Source organism: Phaethon aethereus (assembly GCF_964289735.1).
Source record: "Phaethon aethereus genome assembly, chromosome: 4".
Classification (NCBI taxonomy): domain Eukaryota; kingdom Metazoa; phylum Chordata; class Aves; order Phaethontiformes; family Phaethontidae; genus Phaethon; species Phaethon aethereus.
Genome location: NC_138578.1, coordinates 35,432,992 through 35,456,435, shown reverse-complemented (window position 1 = coordinate 35,456,435; position 23,444 = coordinate 35,432,992). Strand labels below are relative to the sequence as shown.

At 50.1% G+C, this 23,444-nt stretch overlaps 1 protein-coding gene across 1 annotated transcript; it reads right to left on the bottom strand.

Annotated features, from left to right (window-relative positions):
- Positions 1-1,612: 1,612 nt before the first annotated feature.
- Positions 1,613-23,023, bottom strand: PRAG1 (PEAK1 related, kinase-activating pseudokinase 1). The gene is made up of 5 exons (XM_081998761.1): positions 22,724-23,023; positions 19,464-21,298; positions 10,342-10,499; positions 6,226-6,965; positions 1,613-2,765 (listed from the first exon to the last, which is right to left on the bottom strand). The coding sequence occupies exons 1-5, from the start codon at positions 23,006-23,008 to the stop codon at positions 1,728-1,730; spliced, it is 4,056 nt and encodes a 1,351-aa protein (XP_081854887.1). The 5' UTR covers positions 23,009-23,023; the 3' UTR covers positions 1,613-1,727.
- Between the last annotated feature and the right edge of the window lie 421 nt (positions 23,024-23,444).

Here is a 23,444-nt window from a genome sequence, read left to right as displayed (position 1 = left end):
GCTCCTGCCACCTATGTTGGAGGGAAGTGGACCCAAGAGTCAGATGCAAGAAAAGCCAGTGTATAAAAAAAAATGCCTGACAGCCGCAGTTGGAGCCATCCCACATTCTTTCAGCAGGCAGGGACTTGCACAGCCTCCTCCCTAAGGGGATCAGGGGAAATTCATTGCAAATGGGTGCCCAGCCAAGGAACCATTCCCTCCCATCAGCAGCAACGATAGTCAAACAGATAAAAAAAAAAAAAATCCAGGTGAGAAGCCTGGAAAAGATTCACAGAAAGTGTATGAAGTGTCAAAAAACACAGGGAATTAAAATTCCCCCAAGTCTGGAGGTGAACCAAGGCTGCAGGAAAGCACTCATGAATCCCTCCCCATTTTGAGCTGGGAATGGGGTAGCTCAGCTAGTGACATACTGTCTCAGCTAAGCTGACGCCAGGCTCTCTCCATGTGTCCCAAACCCACCTCCTCTCCAAGGGCTGCCAAACTGGTGCCGGGAGCAGGGCAGCTCATCTCTGCCTTGTGCTGGGGGTGGAAGAGTAAAAGCAGCCCATAACCTTTTGGAAAATCAGCAGCACAGCCTCTCTACCAAGCTGAGTGGCTGCTATATATCTGCATGGAGGGAAGGGCGCTGGAGGGAGCCAGGCCAGCTTGTCCCTCTTCCATCATGCTGCTCTTGCATCGCATCTGTTGGAGGAACGTGTTCACAGTGCACCCAGCCCTATGCATTTCTAATTCAAACACCAGCAGCAATAAGATCCTCCCAGACCACAGGCCAGTGGCCTTGGCCTTTCACATGCCAGCTCATCTCTCGATGAAGGGGTTAAATAAATGCTAGACACAAGGGACAGGTGAATTACCAGATGAAGGGAGGGAGCTGGAGGGATGGGGAAAGCAAAGCAACCTGGCCCTGGCTTCCCCGCCCAAGGCCTTGGAGGTGAATTGGGGATTTTCCATTTCATTAACTTTACAAGGGGTAATTCCCAGCATGCAGCATCATCCTCAGGAAAAGACCCATCCTGGGTTCTCTCTCACCCTTTCACAATCAACAGCCTGCGCCGCTGCACCACTAGACAGGAAAGCCATGCTGTATTAGTATCTAATGAAGGTAATAGGCAGCTGATACTGAATTGCCCACAGTGGAAAATACAGCTGATACACAGAAACAAGCAGTAATTTTTGTTTCTAAAGTGCAAAGCAAAATGGATGCCAAAACCCACAAAAGATGTGAATTTGAAAGCCCCTCCTGGTTGTCCCTTGCAAAGGAGCATCACGTGAATTGGTCTTGCTCCCCAGGAGAACCAGCCAACCGTTCATCCCCGCTGCCCACTCGGGAGAGCGGTGGTGTTCCCGAGCAAAAAGCCTCTGATGCTTTAGGGGGTGCGGGGATCAAAAGACTGTCCTACAGGTGCAGAAATCAACTCAAGTACATTGAGTTCATTAGAAACATGCACACACGCAGGCGGGAGTTTATTAGTCCACAGACTTACCATACCAAAAAAAAAATTTTTTTTAAATCCCCTGAAATAGGAGTAGGTTCCCAGTTTTGCCTGCTCACAAATTAGCAGTGCCGAGGGTACTAAACATGTCCTGTGCACTCTGATCGTAGTGTGGGGCAGGAGCTCAATGTGCATTCGCAGCTGAGAGTCAAGCCTCTCGCCTATAAAGGGGCTGTGTACCTTTCGCCGCGAGGCAACCGGGAGCCCTCAGCTGTCTCCAGGACACATCCAAGGTCAAAGCAGCTGCAGCAGTTTTAACGTGTGTGAGAGGGAGGCCGGCTCGGCAGACGCTAGGTACTGGCAGCACAGCCAGTCCTCCAGTTCAATGCTCCGCTCCGTGTCCACAGCCCTCTCTGCGAACTTCATCATGAGCAGGGCACGCTTCATGTCCACCCAGTTCTGAAGCACCCGGCAGAGGGCTTCCTCATGGCTGAGGGGCTGCTCAGTGAGGTCTTTCCGGGGCCCCCAAAGCAGACACTGCAGCATCCTCTTGGCCTCGGTGATCCGCACACGCTTGATGGGATCTGCTTCCAGCAGCAGGTGGGCCAGCTGCTGGAGCCCCCGGGAGTAGATGGACAGGCTGGGCAGAGCAGGGAGGTCCTCAGGGCTGTACTCCTGCTCCCTGAGGTGCACCTTCTCCTCAAAGGGGTTGGGCTGGTGCAGCAGCTCGTAGATGAGAATACCAGTCTGAAACTCATCAAACTTCTTGTACTGAGAAGCCGACACAATCTCCGGGGCCAGCCGGGCCTGACTCTTCTTCAGTTTGGAGTCTCCAGTTCCTGGCTTCTGTTTGGCTTTCAAAAAATTGCTGATGATGAGGCGGGGTAAGTGTTTGTCATCTTTGGCTTTCACACAGCTCATGGGGGGCTTGCAGGGGACAAGCAGGAGGTTCTCCAGGCACAGGTCCCGATGGATGATGCCGTGCTCTTTGAGATGCTCCAGGCCATTGCAGAGCTGGAGGAGCAAGAAGCAAACGCGACGTTCATACAGCTCAGGCTTGGCTTGATGCAACATCACCGAGTCCCTCACGAAGTCAGCAGTGGTCTGGCTTGGCACCTCCCGGGTAATGACCACCACACAGTCATGCTCACTGGCAGTGTGGGAGGGATGGAGGCCATCCCTAGGCATGCTTTTCCCCATATCTGAGGCCAGCAGCATGCTGGAGGGGACAGAGGCCACAAAATGCCCACAGTCCTGCTGGATGTTGAAGTGGACTGGCACTGCAGGGCTGCAGTATGAAGCGGCCACCTTGGACTCCTGGGTTTTACAAATCTGTGAGGAGAGACCAAAAGAGACATCAGTCAGTGACAGAGATGGGGCAGAGACCAGAAGTTCAGAGGTGGATTCCTAAGCTGCGATTTACACATGCTAAGGAAGACGTCAGTAGAAGCAGGGTGCACACTGGTCCCTTTAGTACTTTAAACTGTCTCTTGGCTTGAGGATCTTTCTAGTCCTGCAACACCCCAACCTTAGCAACAAGATGTCTGGGTCACATTTCTTGGCATGCTTCCTTTGCCAGGCAATGCCCAGTATTTGCAGGAAAGGAGGAAAGTAGTCCTCCCACGAGTAACTTCTGGAGATTTGTTTCATTGCTGACAGAAAGGACATAGATTTTACATCACAGAGATCATCGAGATTCCCCGCTGCAACCCAGGAGACATTCTCCAGAGGAAAAAGCAAAGCCTGTGGCAGAAGATATGCCACCTCCATCTCTGGAGATGGTTAAGACTTGCCTGGATGAAACCCCATGAGACGTGACATGGCTGCAAGGGCGGCCCTGTTTGGAATGAGGAGTGGACAGAGACCTCCAGCACTTTCTTCCCACCTAACCCTTCTCTGGTCCTAAACCCTGGAGCCACTTTCACATCCTCCTCAATCACTCCACTTCCATGTGTCAGAGACTACTCTCAAACCCCTGATCAAGGGAAACCAGCAACAAACTCTACTCCTCAGCACAGGGAACAAACACCAGAGAGAAAGTGGGAGCTAACAACAGGCTTACAAATAAGTGAGAGTGCAGCAAACTCAAGGGAAAAAAGCATTTTATAATCTAGATTCTCTTAAACCCACATGACTTTTATCTTTGTTTTGTTCTGTATGTTAACTTTATGACTGCATTAAAGACTGAACAAATTCAAACCCAGGTTTATTATATGAGTATCCATTAGCTTATGGGGCCTTCTGGCATTTCTATTATACACTTTTTTTTTTTTCTTTTTTCTTTTATTTAGGGATGTATTTATATCTCACCCACAGGAATCAGCAACAGGCTGAAACTCAGCATAAAAGGTTTCAAACCCTGAAGCATGCCACTGCCAGTCACAGCATGCGTGCAAAATCGGACAAGAAATCAATTTTGCCTCCGAGTTAAAATAAATGCAAGAATAGAGAAGAACCTGGAGAAGTGGGCTGCTTTTGTTTTCCTCTAGTAAGGGTTTGAATCTAGGCGTTTGCAGGTAATTTACACAGAAGAGACAATACTGCGGAGATGGAGCATTTCAAATCCCTATTGTCCTCTCTTTTCTAAACAAAATACCCTGCCATGGCTGCATGCTTATTTTGTGGAAAGACAAGCTTTGGAGGGCTAGGGCAGACTGCAGATTAATGCAGCGGAATGCACAAAGACACTGAAGGTCCCAAAGGCAGAGGAGACGTTCCAGCCCTCTACCGAACAAGCCTGCTTGTTCCTCCCCACATAGGGAAGATGTGTAAGGCTTAGGAAAAGGGGAGAAACTCCTGTGAGAGAGGAGTCTCTGGACGAATAACTGCAACCAAAAGAAGACAGGCCGGCCACTCTTTGTGACTTTGGCTGCACCAGAGGCATCCTCCATGCAGCAAGCTCCAAGTAGGAGCCTGGGGCTGGCTTAGTCATGCATCTTTAAGCGGAGAAAGAAGCCAAGGTGTGGAGCATACCTTGGATTAATTCCTCTAAAGCTATTTCATGTAACCTTGGCTCCTTCTAACTGTTTTATATGTATCCATGTCTGCCTGTGCACAACCCAGACTCTGGGTCCTCCTGCTCAGCAGGCTCCTTGGCTCAAACCCGGGTCCTCTGCCCAATTTGAGCCCTCCAAGTCTAATTTTAACTACAGCTTTGTAATCTCTTTCATATCAGAAAATCTGGACCAGATGCCAGGAGAGACAGCTAGGAATCAGCCAGTTGAAAAATTTCACAATTATTATTTTCTATTTCGGCTACCAAACAGAAGGTGGCACACAGGAACATTGCAGGAGGCGTATGCGTGCACGTGTGTAAACACATACACGAGTTCACTTTATGCTGTCGCAGAGTACAGCCCTGTCGGAGCATTTTTGGCTTTGTTAAGGTGCTCTGCAGCATACCAGGGGCATAGAGTAAGCCGACATCACATGCAGGGACACAAGCGCAGTCCCCTAAAGAGACTGAAATGTGCTGTTGCTGCCTTGGCAAGAATGCGTGCACTGCAGCCATAGAGCCGAGCCTCTGAACCCCACCTAACATGGCAGGCAAGAGCAAAGGTCTGTGCGTGCCACAGGGAATTGCAGATTGAAAAGGAGCACACCAGTTCACCACGCAGTTCTTGGGTTTCAGGAGGAGAGTTGCAATAGATTTAGGTATAATACGCAAAAGAAGCTGCTGCTCTGAGTACTGGACTAGGTGTATTGGTGCAAGACCTCATCTAACTCCGTTCTGGTTATTTAAAGCCCCTCTGTTGGGTTGACTGTACTTCCTTTAGAATATCAACTGGCTTTAAGGCTACCACTTAAATAAAATATCCCCTTGGGGTTCATAATGGTGGAAACGATTCAGCAGAGATTTTTTTTCTTTTGCCTTGCTTAATGCATCTCTGACAGTGCTTTTTTGGGAATTACTTTAGGTTTTGAAAACAACGTGAAGAGTAAGCAGCAATGACATGCCCCTAGGGTTAAGTCAGAATAGAAATTAAAGGCTTGGTATTCAAGTGGTAACACAGGTCAAGAACCCAAAATCCCTGGGATGTGCATGGAATGGGTTGGATAAGCCCACTTATCCAGGTTTCGAAGAGCTGAACTATTGCATCTCAAGTTTCCATTTCAGACATGGATTCCATAGAGTTATAGGAAAATATTTCAAACCTGACCTTAACAGTATGTCTATGTCAGCCTCGCATTGTTTAATCGAGATCTGCAATATCTTAACAACGTCTGTAGTTTCAATATCATATAAACACTCACTCTGGCTCAGACCTTCCACTTAAAAGGCAGGCAGAGGCAAAACCGCTGTCTTTTGAACAGCCTTTCATCAGCTTGTGTCATCAGAGGCGAATGCCACTGAGTTTACAACACAGTACTGGCACAAAGACTTTTTAAAGAGAAACTGGTTGGGTTGCAGACCCTACTAGTCTGCAGCAGAAAGCATCTGACTGGCATTTGTTACAATAAACAACACTTCTCCAAATTAATCTTTGCAAGGGGTAGGGGAAAAGGGGCAATTTTGGAAGGGGTTTTTCTTGCCAAACTTCGCTTGTGAGAAAGAGAAGAAGAGAAAACAGGCCATTGCGTGATGATGGTGCTTCTCAAAGGTGTACCACTAAGTCTGCTTCCCACTCTTTGATTCAAATCCGTACACCAGAAAGGGGGAAAAAGAAGCTGGAAGGTTCAGTTCCAGCTCAGCTGCAGACCCCCACGCAGCCTTGGACCCCGCAGCTCTTTGCCTCATCCTCCCAACTGGAAGATGGTGACAAGCCTGGGTACCTGCTGGGTGGGGGCTTACCTTCACAGCATAGGTGGTAGAAGGGTCCTTGGAGCAGGTGGCACAGTAATAGATCGCATCCCCCGAATCACAGCAGGGCTTGTTGCACGCCAGCTTGAAGAGCGACCAGTTGTTCTCGCTGAAGTGCAGCTCGTTCTTCTGCTCCCGCATGAAGCAGTCCTCACACTTGGCAACCAGGCGGCGCAAGGACTCGGCGTAGAGGGCCCCCAGCTTGGCGTACACCCCTTCCTTGCTGTCGATGTTGCTCAAGAGGTTGTGGAGCTGAAGGCTGGAGCCTGAGGACACCTGGCTGGACACACTGAGCTGCGAGGAGGAAAGGGACTGGAGGTTTCTGCTGGGGATGCAAGCCCCTGTGCTCTTACCAGTAGCTGAGCCCCAGTAGCCATTTCCTTTGGAGCCTTTCTCCAGGGACTCGGAGGAGGAGAAGGTGCCGGAGCGGACCCCCAGGCTGGCCGGGTGGACGAAGGGAGGCTCCTCTTGGAGGCAGACATTGCTCTCGGAGTGGCTGACATTCAGCCTGGGGCTGGCAGCACCAGCTGCTCTGCCTGAAGATGCCTGTCCCCCAAAAAAGCCGTCTGGGGAAGACACCGTTCTGCTCACTGTCTTCTTCTGGGGCAGAGGAGGCGGGCAGCTGGGGGCAGAGGAGGGACCATCCTCACCGGAGGCGGGCAGGAAAGGGACAGGGGCAAACACTTGGCTCTCAGCTGGAGGAGGGGAGTGGTTCGGCTCAGAGGAGGGCCCTAGGAGACAGCGACACACAAGAAGATGCCATGAGTGGCCCTTGTGGGCTGGGAGCGCAGGTCCCTCTCCACGTCCCTGCCACCCCCACAGGCTACCTCTCCCAGGACCCTGGCTGGGAACGAAGCAGCAAGCCAGGTTACATCTGAACCCAGCGCACAGTCCTCATCTATTCATGACTGCAGAGCTTCACTGAAGCAGTGAGGGATTTAATCCAGTTTAATGCAGCAGGTTTGCAAAGCAGGCTGCAACCAGCCTTCTAGAGAAATGCAACCCACCGCCCCCGAAAGCCCCTCCCCTACGAACTGCATACACAGTAATAAAAAGTGAGTTAGAGGGTAAATATTTAAGCTGTGATGTCATCCACAAGGAGGTAAGAATGAAGCACTTGGGGATATGAGGACAATCTCCTAAACAAAGCCTGTTTCGCCTGGGAGCTGCCACCCAGTGCTTCAGCGGCCAGGCATGATAAGGAGAGAGTGACTCACGCTACACAGCTCCGGCTTCAGCATGATCAGAACAGCCCAAGAAGTATGTTGAACCTGTCTCTCTGCCTCACACCAGGTAAGGGTCACTGGGCAAGGCCAGAGATTTTGGCAATTTACATCCTCCTGAAAAAATCTGGCCTCCCCCCTGCCTTGCCTATCCCCCAGCTTATTGCCAGACCTCTTTGCTCAGAGGGCAGCCATAGCACAGAACCCCAACCGGCTCCACATGCTATCTGCACATGGATTGGGATTGGGATTGCTGGCTCATTTCAGGCAGCTAGAGCAGCTGTTTTCCTACCCTGGCCAGACTGCAGACAGGTAATACAGTTGCATGTTATGGAAGAAAGGGAAGAAAGAAAAAAAGAAAAAGGAAAAAATATGATTTATCATTGAAATAAAGAGCAATAATTTTAGGTCATGGAGACAGAACAAATGTGGAGTGGAGGGGTCTGCAGGGGAAATTAAAAGAAGAGACATAATTATTTCAGAGAATTTTCTATGCCACTTGAATGACAGGGGGATAACCTTGAGGTCTTCTAACACCTTGCCTGCAAGTGTGGACCTTGAAAGGTATGTGGTGGGGTTTTGTTCCAAGCAAGCTCAGCAGATGGTGGGATCTATTGCTTTCTTTGAACCCAGCTCCCAAAGCTGCAGAGTGGTAGCAAGCCATCCTTCCTCCTCGCAAGGCTGTGGGTGAGGGTTCAGCTGCCAGCCGGCACTTCCTCACACTGGCTTTCTGCTCGCCCCATGGGAGCGCCCTGGGACAGCTTCATGTCAGCCTGCTTGTGTCTCCGCCACAGCCCAGGTGACTCACCAGCTCTCACACACAGCCTCCAAGTGGAGGGGCCCAGATCCCCGCGCTCCCAGCCTGTCCTGGCGTGTCTGTGCGGTGTCACATGCAGGCTCAGAGCCTCCTTCTCCCAGCTGTGTCAGAGCAGCAATCCCCCGTTAGCTGCTCACCACCCGAGACCGCACAAGGTGGGGGCAGGTCTGCTAGTTCTCAGCTACCGGAGTGGATGCCGGCACAATTTGTCCCTCTCTCTCCACACCAGAGTCTGGTAGCAATGACATCAATTTTCATTTGTCCCCTCCACTGCCAAGGCTGCCTGTATGCTCCCACTGCAATATGCCCCATCCTAAGAAACAGCGTTGAGAGACACCCCAAGGAATGAGCAGCACTGATTTCGGCTTCTGTGGAAGAGGAGCTTCCCACGCAGGGCAGTTTCAGCACCCCGTTTCCAACAGCATGCTCAGAAACAGCTCTGGAGGGAATGCTGTGAATCAGCACACGTCTCTGTTGCCCCAGTTCCTGGGTGCCGAGCCATCCGACTCCTGCATTGTACACCCAGTCACTGAACAACTGACTGCTCTCCAGTTTCAGCTGCTCTCCAGCTGCACAGTTAGCTGTGGAGCCTGTGGCTCAACAGAGGTGCATGCCCCAAGCTTTAATGAAAACCCAGACGTCTGCATCATACCCTGCCTGGTCCACGGGAAAGAGCCCCTCAGTTAAACCACTGCCAAAAGCCACAGGCAAGGATCGTTCAGCTTGCAGCTCGCCAATTCCAGTCCAAGGGGCTTTGGCAGAGGATACAGCCAAGGTAAATTCTTCAGCATGCAGCCCAAGAGCAACTCAACAGAGGCACTTCTGCCATGACACACAGACGAATCCCCGTGTCAAGAAGCAAGATTGACTTGACAGAGTCTTACAGAACAAACGTCAGCACTGGAAGCTTTGGCAACCGGTCCACATGCCTAGCCCACAAATGCCAAACTGGTCTTACCTTTTTTTTTTACGTGCTGCTGGGCTCTGCCCCAAGCACAGGGAAACTAATGAAACCCATTCACTACTTTCCTAACAGAGCTCTGCACCTTCAGCATAGAGTCCTTCTGCAGGTCAAGGGCTTAAAAGCTCCCTCCCTTCATATTTTAACATCTGACAACATAGCCAATTAATTTGAGCTCACCTCACTCAGTGATTGACTGCATAGCTTCTTGCTGGCATCAGCAAGAAAAACTGCATTAGGGCTATTCATTTAAAAACACAGCCTTCTTGAGATGAAACTGTTGCTTCTGTTAGTGGAGGCAGAGAAATCCTCTTGTCCTGAATCATTTTTGACAGCAAATTGCTTCTGTACCCAGCAAGTAAAGATCCAACATATGTGAGTTTTTCTTCTCCCTATACAATTTCCTGGCATGGTCTCACTCTCAGGCTCCAAGTTAGCAGTGGAAAAAATGGAGTTTCCAGAGCTCTGGCTCTTAATTTTATTGCTGCACATTGTTGCTCTTGGAAAGACAGAACTTCCACTATACGAAGGTTGCTTTTGCAAATGAAATACTTTCTGAGCTGCTGAACACGTTAGTGCATGTCTAAGTTACGCACTGATGAAAAAAGTGACTTCATAGTAAGTATTTTTTAATCTCCGTTAAACGAGTGCAGGCAGATTTTTTCCCCTTCAAGAAATAACTGGGAACACAATGAGAGGGAGAGCTCACCTCTAGCATAAGACTCCTGGTACTCCTTCAAATCTATGGAGGACTTTCTATGGCAGGGCTACTTGTGACCTCATGCAACGTATGAAGCACAGGCAGGATAAGGACAATTGCTTTCAGATGGAGGTTTTATTTAGACAGAGGAAAGCCACAGAATGAATGATTTTGGCACTTGTCAAATGAAAGAGGAAAAACCCCATGATGTTGGTCTGACTGCCCCATTCATCTTAAGTGCATCGAGAGGCAGAAGGGTAGGAGAAGTGGAAAGATGAAGGGTTGCTGGGGGAACTAGGTGATGGGACCCTCGTGGTCCCTGCTCTGAAGATGCTGCCCCAGCAGGATGGAGGTAACTGCTTCCTCAGGCCCAATGCTACCTCTCCCACACCCAGTGGTCACTTACTGCCGTCACTGCCGGTTTGTGTGTCCGAGTCAAGGCTGTCGGTGGAGCCAGCCGTGAAGCTGACGTGGACGCTCCTGAAAGGTGGGCTGAGGCTCTCAGCAGAGCTGTTGCTGACCCTCTCCAACTCAGCGTTATTCGAGTTCATTTTCAGAGCGTGCCTAGAGAGAGTGAGAGAGTCAGGAGACGGATGGCAAAAGATACCCTGCATGCACTTGTGCGTGGAGACTCAACCCGAGAGCAGCCTTAGCTGGTTCCTGACCATCCGTACAGACACTGTGCAGCCTTTTACCACACCATAGCACCTCATTCCTCTGCACTTTTTTTTTTTTTACCTTTCTCCGGCACCTGGGTATCACATGCCATTGATACTGAGCAGGTTACAGCCTCACAGCCCCCATGCCAGCCCCCCAAGACAAACCACTGAGCCAACAGCATCCAGCCCCAGTCTGCACCTCCTTTGCCAAGCACATGTGGAGTCCCTGGACCACATCCCACCTTGGCCACCATCACTGGGAAGTGGGGACCCACCAGTGTTTGCCTTCAGTAAAGTTCCCAAGGGAAGGGAGTGGCATCACTCCTCCCATTTTACAGAACGGCAAGTGGAGTCTGGGTGTCAGTACCCCAGTCCTTCACGGCGGAGGCATAGTGGAAGAAAAGTCTGTCCCTGGCAGCTATCATCTCAGTGCAGCACAGTAACGACTGACACCTTTCAAAAGGAGAAGCACCTCTGCAGAAAACAAATGTCTGCCAAACTCGGGACCTACCACGCAGCTTTCATTGTGAGACCCAGAGTTTTCCCTGCAGCTTCCATCTAAATAAATAAATAAACCATAAACTGGGCTTATAACCTGCCAGGTCACAGTTTAAGTGATCAGTTGTAGGCAGGCAGGACTTTTTGCTAAGATAAGGATTTTCCCCTGCATTTTCTTCATTTTTTTCCTCCTTGGAAAACAACAGAAACTGTTGAAATCAGGCAGCACAACAGAGCACAAACACTCCTAGCTTTGATACAGTTCAGACTCTCTATCGGCCAGCAAACGAAGATTATCGGTCCACATTTTTAAAGTAAAACTGCCAATCTGCTGATAAAATTCAACACGTTGTTGATTAAGAATGTAAAAAGGTTAGTGGCAGACTTGTAAAAAAGAAAAAGGACTTCCACCAGCTATCTTGCTGGAAGGTATCCGGCGTTTCCTAATCAGACGGCTGAATGGCTGCTGAGAAAGACAAACAAAAGACGTGCACAACCGTTTTCTTGTGGCACCCCGTTCACATGTACAGGATCCCTCCTCTTCCAAAACCCCCAAGCACAGCAGATGCCACGAGCGTTTTTTATTTGCAGATCGAGAAATGTTTTGTCCCCCATCCAGACAAAGCACTTACTCTCGTGTCCACACCACCACATGGAGAGCAGAGTGTATGGGAAGCCCGGAAGAAACTTCTGCCAGACTTCCTCATTTGCCTCAGCAGCCTCGGTCTAAAAATACTCAGGGGCTGATGAAAATAAGGCTCTAAAAACCACCTCAGGTATAACTCAGCAGAGGCACTGGTCTTGCACCAGCGATGAGTCTGCTACAGAAAGCCTCCTGGGGATGATTTACAAAACCATGCACCACGCAAGTCACAGTTAAAAAATAAAAGAAGAGAGAGAGAACGTGAAAGACAGGTTGAGGGTTTTAGCTCTGTTACGATTAATGCTGTTGAAAGCAACAAACTGGACATATATACTTCCTTTTTTTTTTTTTTTTTTTTTTTACTATAAGGATATATCTTTATCCTATAACTTTCTCAGGCATTTAACTTTTAGTAATTCGGGGGAAGAAAAATACATGGATGCACACCCATGCGGGTGCACTATCTGACCTGGCAAGAATCAAGGAAGCGTTTGAATCCATAAGAAAAGAAGATTTTGCAAGAGCGCTGGTCTTGATTTGCCCAGATGAGAAGTTTTCTAACACATTCCTGTCCACCCCCCACCCCCGAAAAGTTGATGCATTTCTGTTTCCCTCCCATCACTTAAACACAAATCCGCAGAGCTGCCTTACCATTCCCGCACTCGGAGAGAGACGGGACTTTGCTCGCCGGGGTCCAAGGTCCGCCGTGCGCGGACACACCTATTTCTCCAAGCAACCTGGGCGCACCGCGGCGTCTGCCGAGCTCGACGGTGCGGTGAAGTCAGACGTACAGAGAGCCCCGTTTCCTCTCCGTACCGCTGTGACTTATGTAAAATGCAGTTCCTGAATAGGCACACCGAAATAGAAATTGTTTGCTGCTTAAACGACATCCTGCTCTTGTTTCAGATGTTACAGCCGGGCCAGCTAGTGCTGCCTGGAGATATCTCTGCTTTACATCTCCCTCTCCGCTTTACATCTCTCTCTTTCCCTGTGAGCTGCTTGAAGCCTAGGCTGCAGCCTGCACAGATTAAAATACCACCCACTATACCAAAGAGTTACTGAAAACACTTGCTAGGGTCAAACTCTCCCATTTCAGTAAAATTCCACCCCCCAGGAGCCGAACAACTCATCGCTGTGACACCCTGTGGGATCCTGATTTACAGCTAACCCGAACTTCCCCTGCTTCGTTAGCGTTCCTTCCACCACGCGTGACGGCAAGGGCACAGGTAGCTATTCTCCATCTCACCCTTTTCACCAAAGGATATTGGAAATAAAGAGCATCAAACCCATCTTAAACCTGAAGAAGTCATTGTGATTGCCCCCTCACCAGCTTGGTACCATCCTGTGGGCTCCACTCCCCTTCAGAAATACGTAGCAGTGGTTAATTTACCCCTGGTTCAAAAATCCATGCTCAGCACCTTAAATGTATCTGGCAACTTCAAGAGCAGCACGAGAGCCTCCTTCATGTGCCAGTGCACAAAGAACAGGTCACAAGAGTCAGCTCTCCCAACCTAATAACCTAAAACGACAGGATTTCCAGCTCTCCAAATTATTCTGACGGCTTTAAATACACTTCAATTACTCAACATCCTCCATGCAACACGCTGGCATATTCAGGCAACCCTTCCTGTTCACTATTCCCCAGTTTTCCCATCCTAAACGCTTTCATCCAGCTGGCTTTCCACACAATTCCCACAGGCCTGCCTAAAACACGCCAAGGCTGAAAACAGTGCTCTTGTAAAAAAAAAAAAAAAGGGGGACCAAAAAACCAACAAACCAAAATCAGTTTGGAGATCTACAACATTGCAAAAGGACCCAGATCGTTTGCTGTGCCCCAGGTTGCATCTCTGGCCAGGGCTTCATCTTTCCCACGATACATATTTGAGCAGCGGCCATGTGTTTAATTGCACATTTCTTAACAGATCGGGGTCCCAACCTGACGCTGCCGCGGGACTCCAGCATCGCCGACTGCGCACCTTGCACTTCTCGGGGAGAGCACGGAGGTGGGCGCAAAAGCATGGCTCCCCTAACCACAGCGGACACCCGTGGCACTTGAGATGCCACCCCAGGGATCCCCCGGACTCCGGGCATGCCTTCGGCTTGAATTTCCTGCCCGAGATTTGGCACGCAGATCTGGTTACCTTCCAAAAGTGCAAGGGGCAGGGTGGTTTTGTGAGGGGGAGAAGGCCACTCAGATGCAAGAGCTGCAAGGCTGCCGCTTGCTCCTTTCTGGCGGCCATCACGCAGGCAGCCTGTTGGCAGCGGCGGCAGATGCTGGAAGGCATCTCTCCCCCGCGCGGAGACCCGATCACAAGGAGCACCCACTCTGCAGCCCCGTCACCGGCGTTTCCTGGCCTTGCTGCGCCAGCCGGAGGCAGTCGGATGATGGGACTTGAACAGATAGCGGAGATGCTGAGCTTCATAAATCGCGCAACAGGGGAAGGAAGCAGAGGGGAGCAGGGAACACACACAAACCACCACAAACCATACCACGCTCCAGGAGACGGCCAGCGATAATATCAACAGGACACCCCCTCCCAAAATAAAATCCTGGAACTGATGCGCGGCAGAGAGAAGCCAGACTGCACTGGAGCATCCAACACAACATATGACTGGGAATAATTATTACACAAGAGGAAGCACTGTGGTACCATATGCTTGTCTGTCATGAAATGTGAATGATTAGATCTTCCTCCTCCCTCCACTGCTGTTTCTTCCAATATCTTCCCCTGGATGCACAGGGCAGTTAAAAAACAGTATACAGGAGCTTACAACATTTGAGGCTTGGATTTACTTATCCTTCTGCTACCAGCTGACAAACATAGGGAAACCAAAATCAAGGTGAGGGAAAGAGAGGATTTTGAAACACTGCTAGCACCAGAGGACTACACCGCTCTTCCCTATACCTAAAAGGTTCTGTGTAGTGCAGGTTAAGTTGAAACAAAGGTTTGGAGTCTGGAAATGCACGGGGAAATTTGGATGGGGTGCAGAATTAAGATGGTAGATGGGTCAAAAATTAAATCACTGTGTGCGCCGATGTGGTGAAGAGGACAATGAATGTCATTTCAGTTTCCAACTCTGTGCTCTTTTAAGTGGCAAGATAGGAAACACACAGAAAAGCAAACGACTTTCATTGTAAAAGAAACAATCTCTCCTAAAAGAGAGAAAGAAACCTTTTAAAAATTAACCACGAGCAGAAGCAGCACGAGAAATTTGCGATTAGTTTCAGACAAAAAACAGAGGGGGAGTCCAAAAGGTCTATTCCCTCCCTGTCCTGGAGCATGATTCTCTCTCCTGTTTGACCCATACCCTCCCTTCTTTGCTTTATTTACTTATTTAGTTATTAATTATGTATTTAAATAGGCCCCACCCAGAGTTTCTTATTTATTTATTATCATTTATTACTTTAAAAAATCTGGCTTGTCTTAAGACCAAACAGAAAGTTTCTGCTATCATCCACAGTCATGCAGAAGAGGGTCAAAATCTGGGACCCATGTGACTTCCAATTGCATTTGTAATCACCACAGCAGCTCCATGTAAGCCACTCTGCTTTTGTCACTGGGATACACCCTGGAATACACACACTCCAAAGGGAAATGGGCACCTTGGGAATGGTAAAAAGAGGGGAATATCCTGTCGTGGGTGCAGCGCTGCTCCGTCACAGACTGATTCCTGGCGAGAAACACACAGCATTGTCCCACCAGCCAGCACCACCTCCCCACTGAGAAACAAACCTGCCTTTTTTCCTGGTGATCCAATTCCCAACATGGTCGCTTTCTGTAACACCCGTGTTTTCTGTTCCCTCTGGCAACAAGCGGCAGCAGCAGCAGCATAACATGCAGTCTTGGCACATCTCGAGCTTCCGGCTGTTTTCAGCAGCGACGGGTGTTGGGATGTGCAGCGCTACACACCTTTGTTACCCCAAGCGAGCGCACTCAGCAAATTTCAGAAGCTATCGACGCCGCTGCCTTTTGAAGGTGGCGTTAATTATGATGAAAACAGCTCAAGAGCCAACAGCTCAAGATGCAAAACAGCATCACTGTTTCCTTTCTTTAAGAGGCACATGAAATAAATTAACTGTCAAGGCTTTCCAGGCTTGAAGGAACCGCTAGGATCATTTAGCCTGACCCTCTGCATAAGAGAGACATAAATTTCAGCAAAGATTCATCCCTCGTGCCAAGAAACTAAAGGCCACGCTACAGCATTTCACACCGAAGAACCTTTAAGTCGTCATTGCACATACAAGTCCAGGGGATCCTAGTTCCCCTGGTGAGCCCTTTCTGCAGCCAGCTACCTTCCTGGCTTTTGGAGGAAGACCAGCTACCATCTTCCCTTTCCAATCTCTTTCCTCTTGTAATTCAACTCATTTTCCATTCCGTTTCAGACCAAGCAAGCCTTAAATATATATAATCTTTCAAACAAGCAGGAAAAAAATGATTGTATGAAGAAACAGTCACAAGAAGTCCAGAGTAGCTTAATATAGGATGAAACAGACACAAATTCATTATTTTCCTTTTTTGCACCAACTTTTAAAACTCCCTAAAATCACTCCTTCCACCATCCTAAGAATCAGCTTGCTGCAAAACCAGAGTTTCCTCAGTGCCTGGCAGGAATTTACCCTGTAAAAACATTTTTCCCTTTTGATTGTTAGAGCCAAGATGAACAAAACAAAATCTACAGACGCACTTTTTTCTTTCTCTGTTTTGAAAGTAGTTTGAACACACATGCAAGTTTTCTTTAAAATAAGCAATTAACTTTAATTAGGAAAGTCAAACAGGCAGGCTTTGTTTTCCAGCATGAAATCAAGTCTCTTACTATAGCTTGAGATCTAGAAGGAAGAATGATGGTTACACGCCTTTCCTGCAGCTGACATGAACCCTGATTTGCTACACCCCAACTCCCAACACTGTGCCGCAACCAGGTCTACACCGGCTTCATCTACATCCACCCATCAAAGGAGCCTTTGCAGCTGTGCCACCAGAGAACACTTTGGGCAGATGAGGTCTGTCTCTGCAAGGGACTACATAAGCATAACAGACGTATCGGTGGTTGTTCTTCCATTACGGACAAACACAGACTGCCTGGGCCTAGGAGAGTGTGGATGTGTCTCAGGGTCACCTTTGTGTGCAAGACCTCCTCCCTTCTTCAGGTGTTCGGCTGCAGCCCAGGAAGACCAGAGGGGATGTTCCTCCAGCCCCAGGTCAGAGTCATGTCATGACCTGAAGCTGCAAGCAACGACTGCCCAGGGTGATACAACCCCTCTATGGTCCTTTTTAACCAGTTGTGCACGTAGCCATCCCTCCCACTGCCACGCACAGGTAACGACACCCTGGTTCCTGCATTGACGTGCTCTGAGAAGCCACGCTTGAGATGAAAACGAGAGCACCGTCAAAGCAAACAAACAAAGCAACCAGCTGGGTTTGCACGGCTTGCAAAACCTGCTGTCTGACCAAATCGCTCCTCAGGCCGGCTGCACAGGGGTTTGGTAGCCAAAGGGAGGGTGATGCTCTTTGAATAAGGCGCCCCAAGGCTCAGCTGCAGGCATCAAGGCATTTTTGGGGACAAATACATGTAGCACAATACATGGCCTCCAGCCACAGGGTGTAAGAGCAACACCAGCACGTACCTCAACCACGTGGTAGGGTTTATGGCTCTGCCAGAGATCCCAGTCACGGATGCCACGTGTTCCCTGCCCTCAGTTTCCCTGCCCTCTTTCACACAGGCTTGCTAGCACACAGATGCTTTCAGGATGACTCAGAAGCAACTGTTACAGTTGGCACAGCCCTATCACACCAGGAACATGGAACAGCCCCTCCAAGGAGCAGAAAATGCTCCATGCCCCTCAGGACGGACCGTTATAACTCCATGTGGAGGGCATGCTTCTGGGTTGGAGCACAGCTGGTCCAAGTCACCCAGCCAAGGAAATACCCTGACACACCAAGAAGCCCCTGCCTCCACTCCCAGTCCTCGTGAAGGCAGAAAGGAGACTCCGAGCACTGCCAGGGAAGCATCCTTGTCCCCAGCACAGACAAAGGCCCTGCATGGCTGTTCCTCCATGGGCGGAAGGAGGTCCTAGCACTGCAATCGGAGGATGCTGGTGGGATATATATTGCTGCGTTTGAGTGCCACCACCCTTCTGGCCTGCCAGTGACCTCTGCTCTGTAGGGTAAGGAATCAGGTTCTAGAGGACTTTCAGCAGGCAACTTGATCACTAAATGATCACTGCTCGACAGGACAGCATCATATTGTCTCTGCTGGGCCTCAAGACCTCACGTGGCAAATACAACCCCAAGCCACGGGCTGATAGGAGACACCAAGTGGCAGCAGCCATGAAAGAAAGTTCACAGGGTCAAAGGTAAAGCACATCTTAGTGTTCTCTTTGATTTTAGAGGCAATCAAGCTCTTCTGTGTGCTCACTTGCTTGTGGACCTTTCCTTTCCTCTGACTCCAGCAGGCACACATCATCACAGCAGGAAGTCCAGCATTAAGAACTAAATCTCTTGTTCAAGTCTTCCCTTTCCTTGAGAAACCTAGTTTGTTCACCACTTGGTCAATTTAAAACACTAATTTCCTGGGCTAGCCAACCCTAAAAATGTTGAAATTTCACTGAGAGAACAAAACAGAGGATGGGCCAACTCAACCACAGTCTCAACCTGGAGGTCACAAATGTCTATGCATAAGCTTGACAAGGGACTATGGACCCTAAGAGTAAGTTCTCCTCCAAACACCCATCCCTTCTTCTCTCAACTTTTAAATCAAGGAGCTAGTCTCAAATCTGTTGTGCAATGAACAGTTCCAGGTAACAAAACTGATGTATGCAATAAAGCAAATACAGGACACCTGCAGAATGTGAAAGTACCCCTCCCCAGTATGCTCAGACAACCTAATCCATTAGTTGCATGGAAAGGAAATCAATTTGTCTTCCTCCTTTTTGTCTTCCCCCCCCCCCCTTTTTTTTTTTTGTGATACACACATCTGCAGATTCTGAATGCACACAAAGTATCGGAAGCCTAGTTTTCTAATGGCTTTGCAGAGCTACTTTCTTCCCATATGGGCAGCTCTCCCTCATTCACATTTGTTTTCTAAGGCCTGCTGTCACCCTGCCTACAAACCTGACTTCCAGGAGAGCGGCAAGGGGAAGGTGCCTGAAGCCAGGCAGCTCCCATACATCTTGAGCACACGTTAGGCAAGCTCCAATTACCTGCTTGCAGGCAAGGAGCCCTCCATGGGAAATCGCAGCTTCAAGAGTTAACCTCAAAAGCAAAAAGATATTAGAGCCAAACGCAAAATTTCAGAGGCCCTTGCTACTAGCACCAAGAGAAGTTGCCCAGTTCCACCTACAAGAGGAGCTCGCAGCCCCAGATTTCCTAGCCTATCCAACGTCAAGGAACTGTGCTGAGACAGAATGAAGCTGACCTGGAAAACACCAACCATCCCGGGCATGGACTTTGTTCTCACTTGAATATTAGGACCCAAGGCAGTACCCTGCGGCCCTGAAGGGCTTTTGCAAGCACCAGGACTTGCAAAGATCTGACAGCTTTTCAGAGTAAAAAAAGTAAGTAGCTTTTCAGCTGTGCAGTCACCTCCCATGCTCCTGGAAGCCTACCTTTGAAGAGAAAAGGAAGAAAAAAAGAACGGGAAGCACCTCCTAGTCAATGAATCCCTGCAGCAAACATCCCAATTGCAAATGATTAATAGACCGTCACACACACACTCACAGGGCTGTACCTGGACTGCTTTTTCGGCGGCGGTGGCGGTGGTGCAAACTCCACACCATTGCTCTTGTCTTTAGGGAAATCAAAGGAGGAAGATGATGATTTGCTGATCCCAGTCTGGCTCTCCAGCATCAGGCCGTCATCCACAAGGTCAGCACCAGCTCTTCCATTCTCAGCTCCGGCTGCCCATGGGTGGGTTACGTGCTCCTGCTGCTCCTCCTCCTCCTGCTCCTCCTCCTCCTCTATCCGGCACTGCGTGGTCCACGTTGGGGTGTAGTATTTCTGCCTCCTGTCATAGGATGAGCCTGCCAGGCCTCTGCTGGACTCCTCCACAGAGACCCCGTTGACATGAGCGCACGGAGAAGGGGATGCCCCAAAGGCACCTGTATCCGTACAACTCCTCAGCAGCAGCTGAGCACCAGTTCTGTCATGGCTGTTGTCATCACCAAACCTTGCCACATGGGAGCTTACTGGAGGCACCCGGTTCCCCTCGCTGCTTGGCTGGCTGGTTTTGGACATCTTTGGGGGAATGGCTGGACTCTCAGTAACTGAAGTCTTGACAGGAGCTGCCAGATGAAATCCTGGGCTGTTTTCACTTCCAGATGCTTGAAAAATCTCTGCTGGCTCAACGGCAGGTGATGAAGTCCCAAAATCAGAGTGGGAAGTAGGGCTGATACATGGCCACTGAACTCCCACTGCCGAATCAGGGCTGCTGAGGAATATTGTCTTGTGATCATCCTCGGTGTGCGCCGTCATTATCGTTATCTTTGCTGCCACCTGGCCGGTGGAGTCCTGGTATTCCTTCTCACCGCCCAAGGTCCAGCCGCCATCCCTCCACGTCCCATCAGCTTGCTCCTTCCCAGTGCTGCGGGCCATCTTCTCCGCTGCTTTTGCTTGTCCGCCAACTGCCTTCAGCTGCACCTTCTTCCTCTTGGTGCTCTCGGCGTAGATGGGGTCACCGCGGGCTGGCGAGGCGAGGCGAGGGCGCTGCGGCTCCACCAGAGCCTGCTGAGGGGTGCTGGAACCCTCGGGCCGGGGGCCTCCAGTGACAGAGGGCTCTCCAAGGAGAGGTGAGTCCTCGTCCTCCTGGGACACAGCAAAGGCAGCCGGCTTGCTGCTCCCCGTGGTCTCAGGCGGCTCGGCGTGGAGAGCCAGCTTTTTCCTCTCTGAACACGGGGCATAAGGGAGAGGATCGCCCTGGTCTTTCGTGATGCAGAAGGCCACGTTCACAGCTCTGCGCTCCTCTTCGCTGAACTTGACCGCCCTGCCACTTGGTCTGGGAATCTCGGGAGCATCCCGCTGCCTCCATCCACAGGGACCGGGGCTCTCCTTCTCGCACCGGGCACCCTTCCCCTCCGCGCAGCGCGGCTCCCGTGAGACGGAGCGCTCTCTGCGGCAGTCCGTGATTGAACAGTACTCGCCCCCTTCGCTTTCGAAGCCAGAGGAGAGGTGACCGCAGTCGCCCTCCGAGGGGAGCGCTGCTCCTGCTCTGGCTTGGGAAGAAGGGTTTCGGCTGGAGTTCGTGGTGCTTCTGTCCCCCTGGGTGGATGGATTAGGGCAGGGGGCTCGATGCGGCAGGGCAAACTTGTCTTTGGCTCTGTCCTCCTGCTTGCCCACCTCACCCACAAGCACCAGGCTGTGGATGGAGACGTTTCTCTCCACTCGACTCTCCAGGCTGCGCAAGCCCACCATGGAGTAGCTAGGAGGACAGCAAGACAAGCAGTCGCTCGACAGGTTGTGAAGGAAAGGCTTTCTCACACCACCGTTGCCAAAATTGTCGAGGCAGATCCGCTGCGCATCCCCTGATTTCAGAAGGAGGTGTTTGCCAGAAACCATGCCCCAGCTGACCTGCATGGGCCAAAGAGACAAGCGTGCTGTCAGGATGTGCACATGCAAAATGAGAGAGAAATAAAATAAAAAAAACCCACCAAAAACCAACCAAACAAAAACCACACACACAAAAAAAAACCAACAAAAGAAAAAAGCCCAGCTCTGCAGAAAAGTCCTCTGGCATTCACAGTCTGTTTTGCTCTGTGCTCACCCCACCAATAACTACCACAAACTTTTTCTACATAACTTACACTTGTCCTATTTCCCGGACCGTTTGCAGTCCTTACATTACCAGCAAGGGCAATGCGCTGAAATAAGGCATTCTCCTTTCTCTTTCTGTGGCTTCGCTGCCAGGAACGTGTCCAACCTGTCATCCTGTCTGCGAATCACCGCACAATTAAAGGTTCAGAGAGGGAAGGGATAGTTGCACCTCCCTCTGCTTATTTTTGTTGCATTTCACACCGCTGCTCCCGAGTCACACGCTCTGGAGCGCAGACATGGACTGTCACGGGTTATCCTGGGACAGCAGTTTGGCTGCACTCAGCAGCAGGGACGGGGGAGCAGGCAGGGAAATGTATCTGAAATTTCTTCATCTGAGGGAGATCTATCCTGCTTGCCAAGGGAGGAGTGGGAGAGGCAGAGGGTAACCCCCCATCCCAGCGTGGCAGAACCTGCTCCTGCAGCGCAAAACTCAGCCTGGGGCCAAATCTGCGTGCACAGCTCCAACCCCACCGACGACAGCAGCCTGCGCTGGTGTGCCCTTTACCCCCACAAGAGGGGCAAGGGAGAGCAAGGGGAGGCTAAAAGCAGCGCTGGCGAGCCCTGACTCTCCTCCGGGACAAGGGTGGGAGACATGAGCACACCTACGCCACGGGCAGGGTGACAGCAGCCCGTGCTTCACTCTGCGTGGCTGGGGTAGTGCTGGCATCAGCTGGTGGGGGAGAGGAGTGAACCACCCTTCTCCATCGATCTCTACCGCAGCTCGAACCACCCAGGCTTGCCAGTTTGCAGGCGGGCAGCGGTGCTGCACCCAGAGGGCACTACTGCTCTGGCAGAGGTTGGGAGCCCAAGCAGCTGGGCTAGGAAGGACACTTTCTTCCTCGCCCACGAAGGCCAGGAATCCAGTTAGCACTGACTGCAACCAGAGAGGACTTCTTTTCAGCATACCTTCCCAGGAAAATAACTTTAACCCACATCCTCATTTAAAATCCAGCAGTTCCTAAACAAACAATGTGTTTTTAAGCTCCTTTGCATATGCCTTGTGAGTGACAGCTCATTCAGCTTCAGCCAAAGATATCCTGAGAAGCCAATATATGGCTTAAAAACCCAAGTCAAGTCCAGAAGGAAAAACAAAGGGAAGGAAACCATTTTAACAGATATTCCTAGCACTCCTGCGGAGAGGTAAGTAACAGGAAGTCATGCTTTGACTGGATTAATCATTACCTGTGACAGATCTGCGTTCATATTCACATCCGCCCACGCGTCAGAAACATCAGAGTTTATCATAGTTGGCTTCACAGCAATCGTCGGCTTTGAGAAAGGGGAGGTATTCACACCTTCGTCTTCCAACGCGGGGCTCTCAGGCTTGGTCCTAACTCCATTCGGGAGTGCGCCACAAGCTCCCACGTCTGGGGCTGTTTGCAGCCGATGGGAGCTCTTTGGGTTGAAGCAGTTTTTGCAGGAGCCGGGCTTCCAAGCGTGTTCCACAAAGTCACTGCACGCAGACATCTTCAAATCCTCGTGGCTCAGACCGAGAGCCCTCTGCGTCTTCTGCACTGTCCTCCGCTGCTCATTTTGCGTTTGCTCCCCAGAGCCGCTCTTAAAGATCACCTAGTTATCTGGAAAAGCACAACACTGTCTGATTAGTTTGGTTATGCCCAAAAATGGGAAGATTTTTAATAGGACAAGTGGTAATTACATTTACTCTGCCTCCATCACAAAGGCTTATTGTTTACAAGGCTTTTTTTGCAGCTTAGCTAAAGCCCACACAATCACTTAAAAAGCCTCAACTTCTAAGCATAGCTCTGTAATAGAGAAGACATCAAGCAAGCAGCATTCCTATGTGATTTAATTCCCAGTTTAATGAGCATGTATAACCAGCCTCGTGCAAGGTTTAGATCAAGGGTAAAGGAAAGAGGTCTTGGAAATAGCTGCTCACGGCCCC

Excerpts from the sequence above, each read along its gene's own strand:
- PRAG1 (XM_081998761.1), bottom strand. The coding sequence starts at position 23,008 with ATGTCTGCGTGCAGTGACTTTGTGGAACACGCTTGGAAGCCCGGCTCC. Across the intron at positions 21,299-22,723 it reads TGAACGCAGATCTGTCACAG|GTCAGCTGGGGCATGGTTTC; the intron begins GTAATGATTAAT and ends TGGCCCATGCAG. Across the intron at positions 6,966-10,341 it reads ACAAACCGGCAGTGACGGCA|GGCCCTCCTCTGAGCCGAAC; the intron begins GTAAGTGACCAC and ends GCTGTCTCCTAG.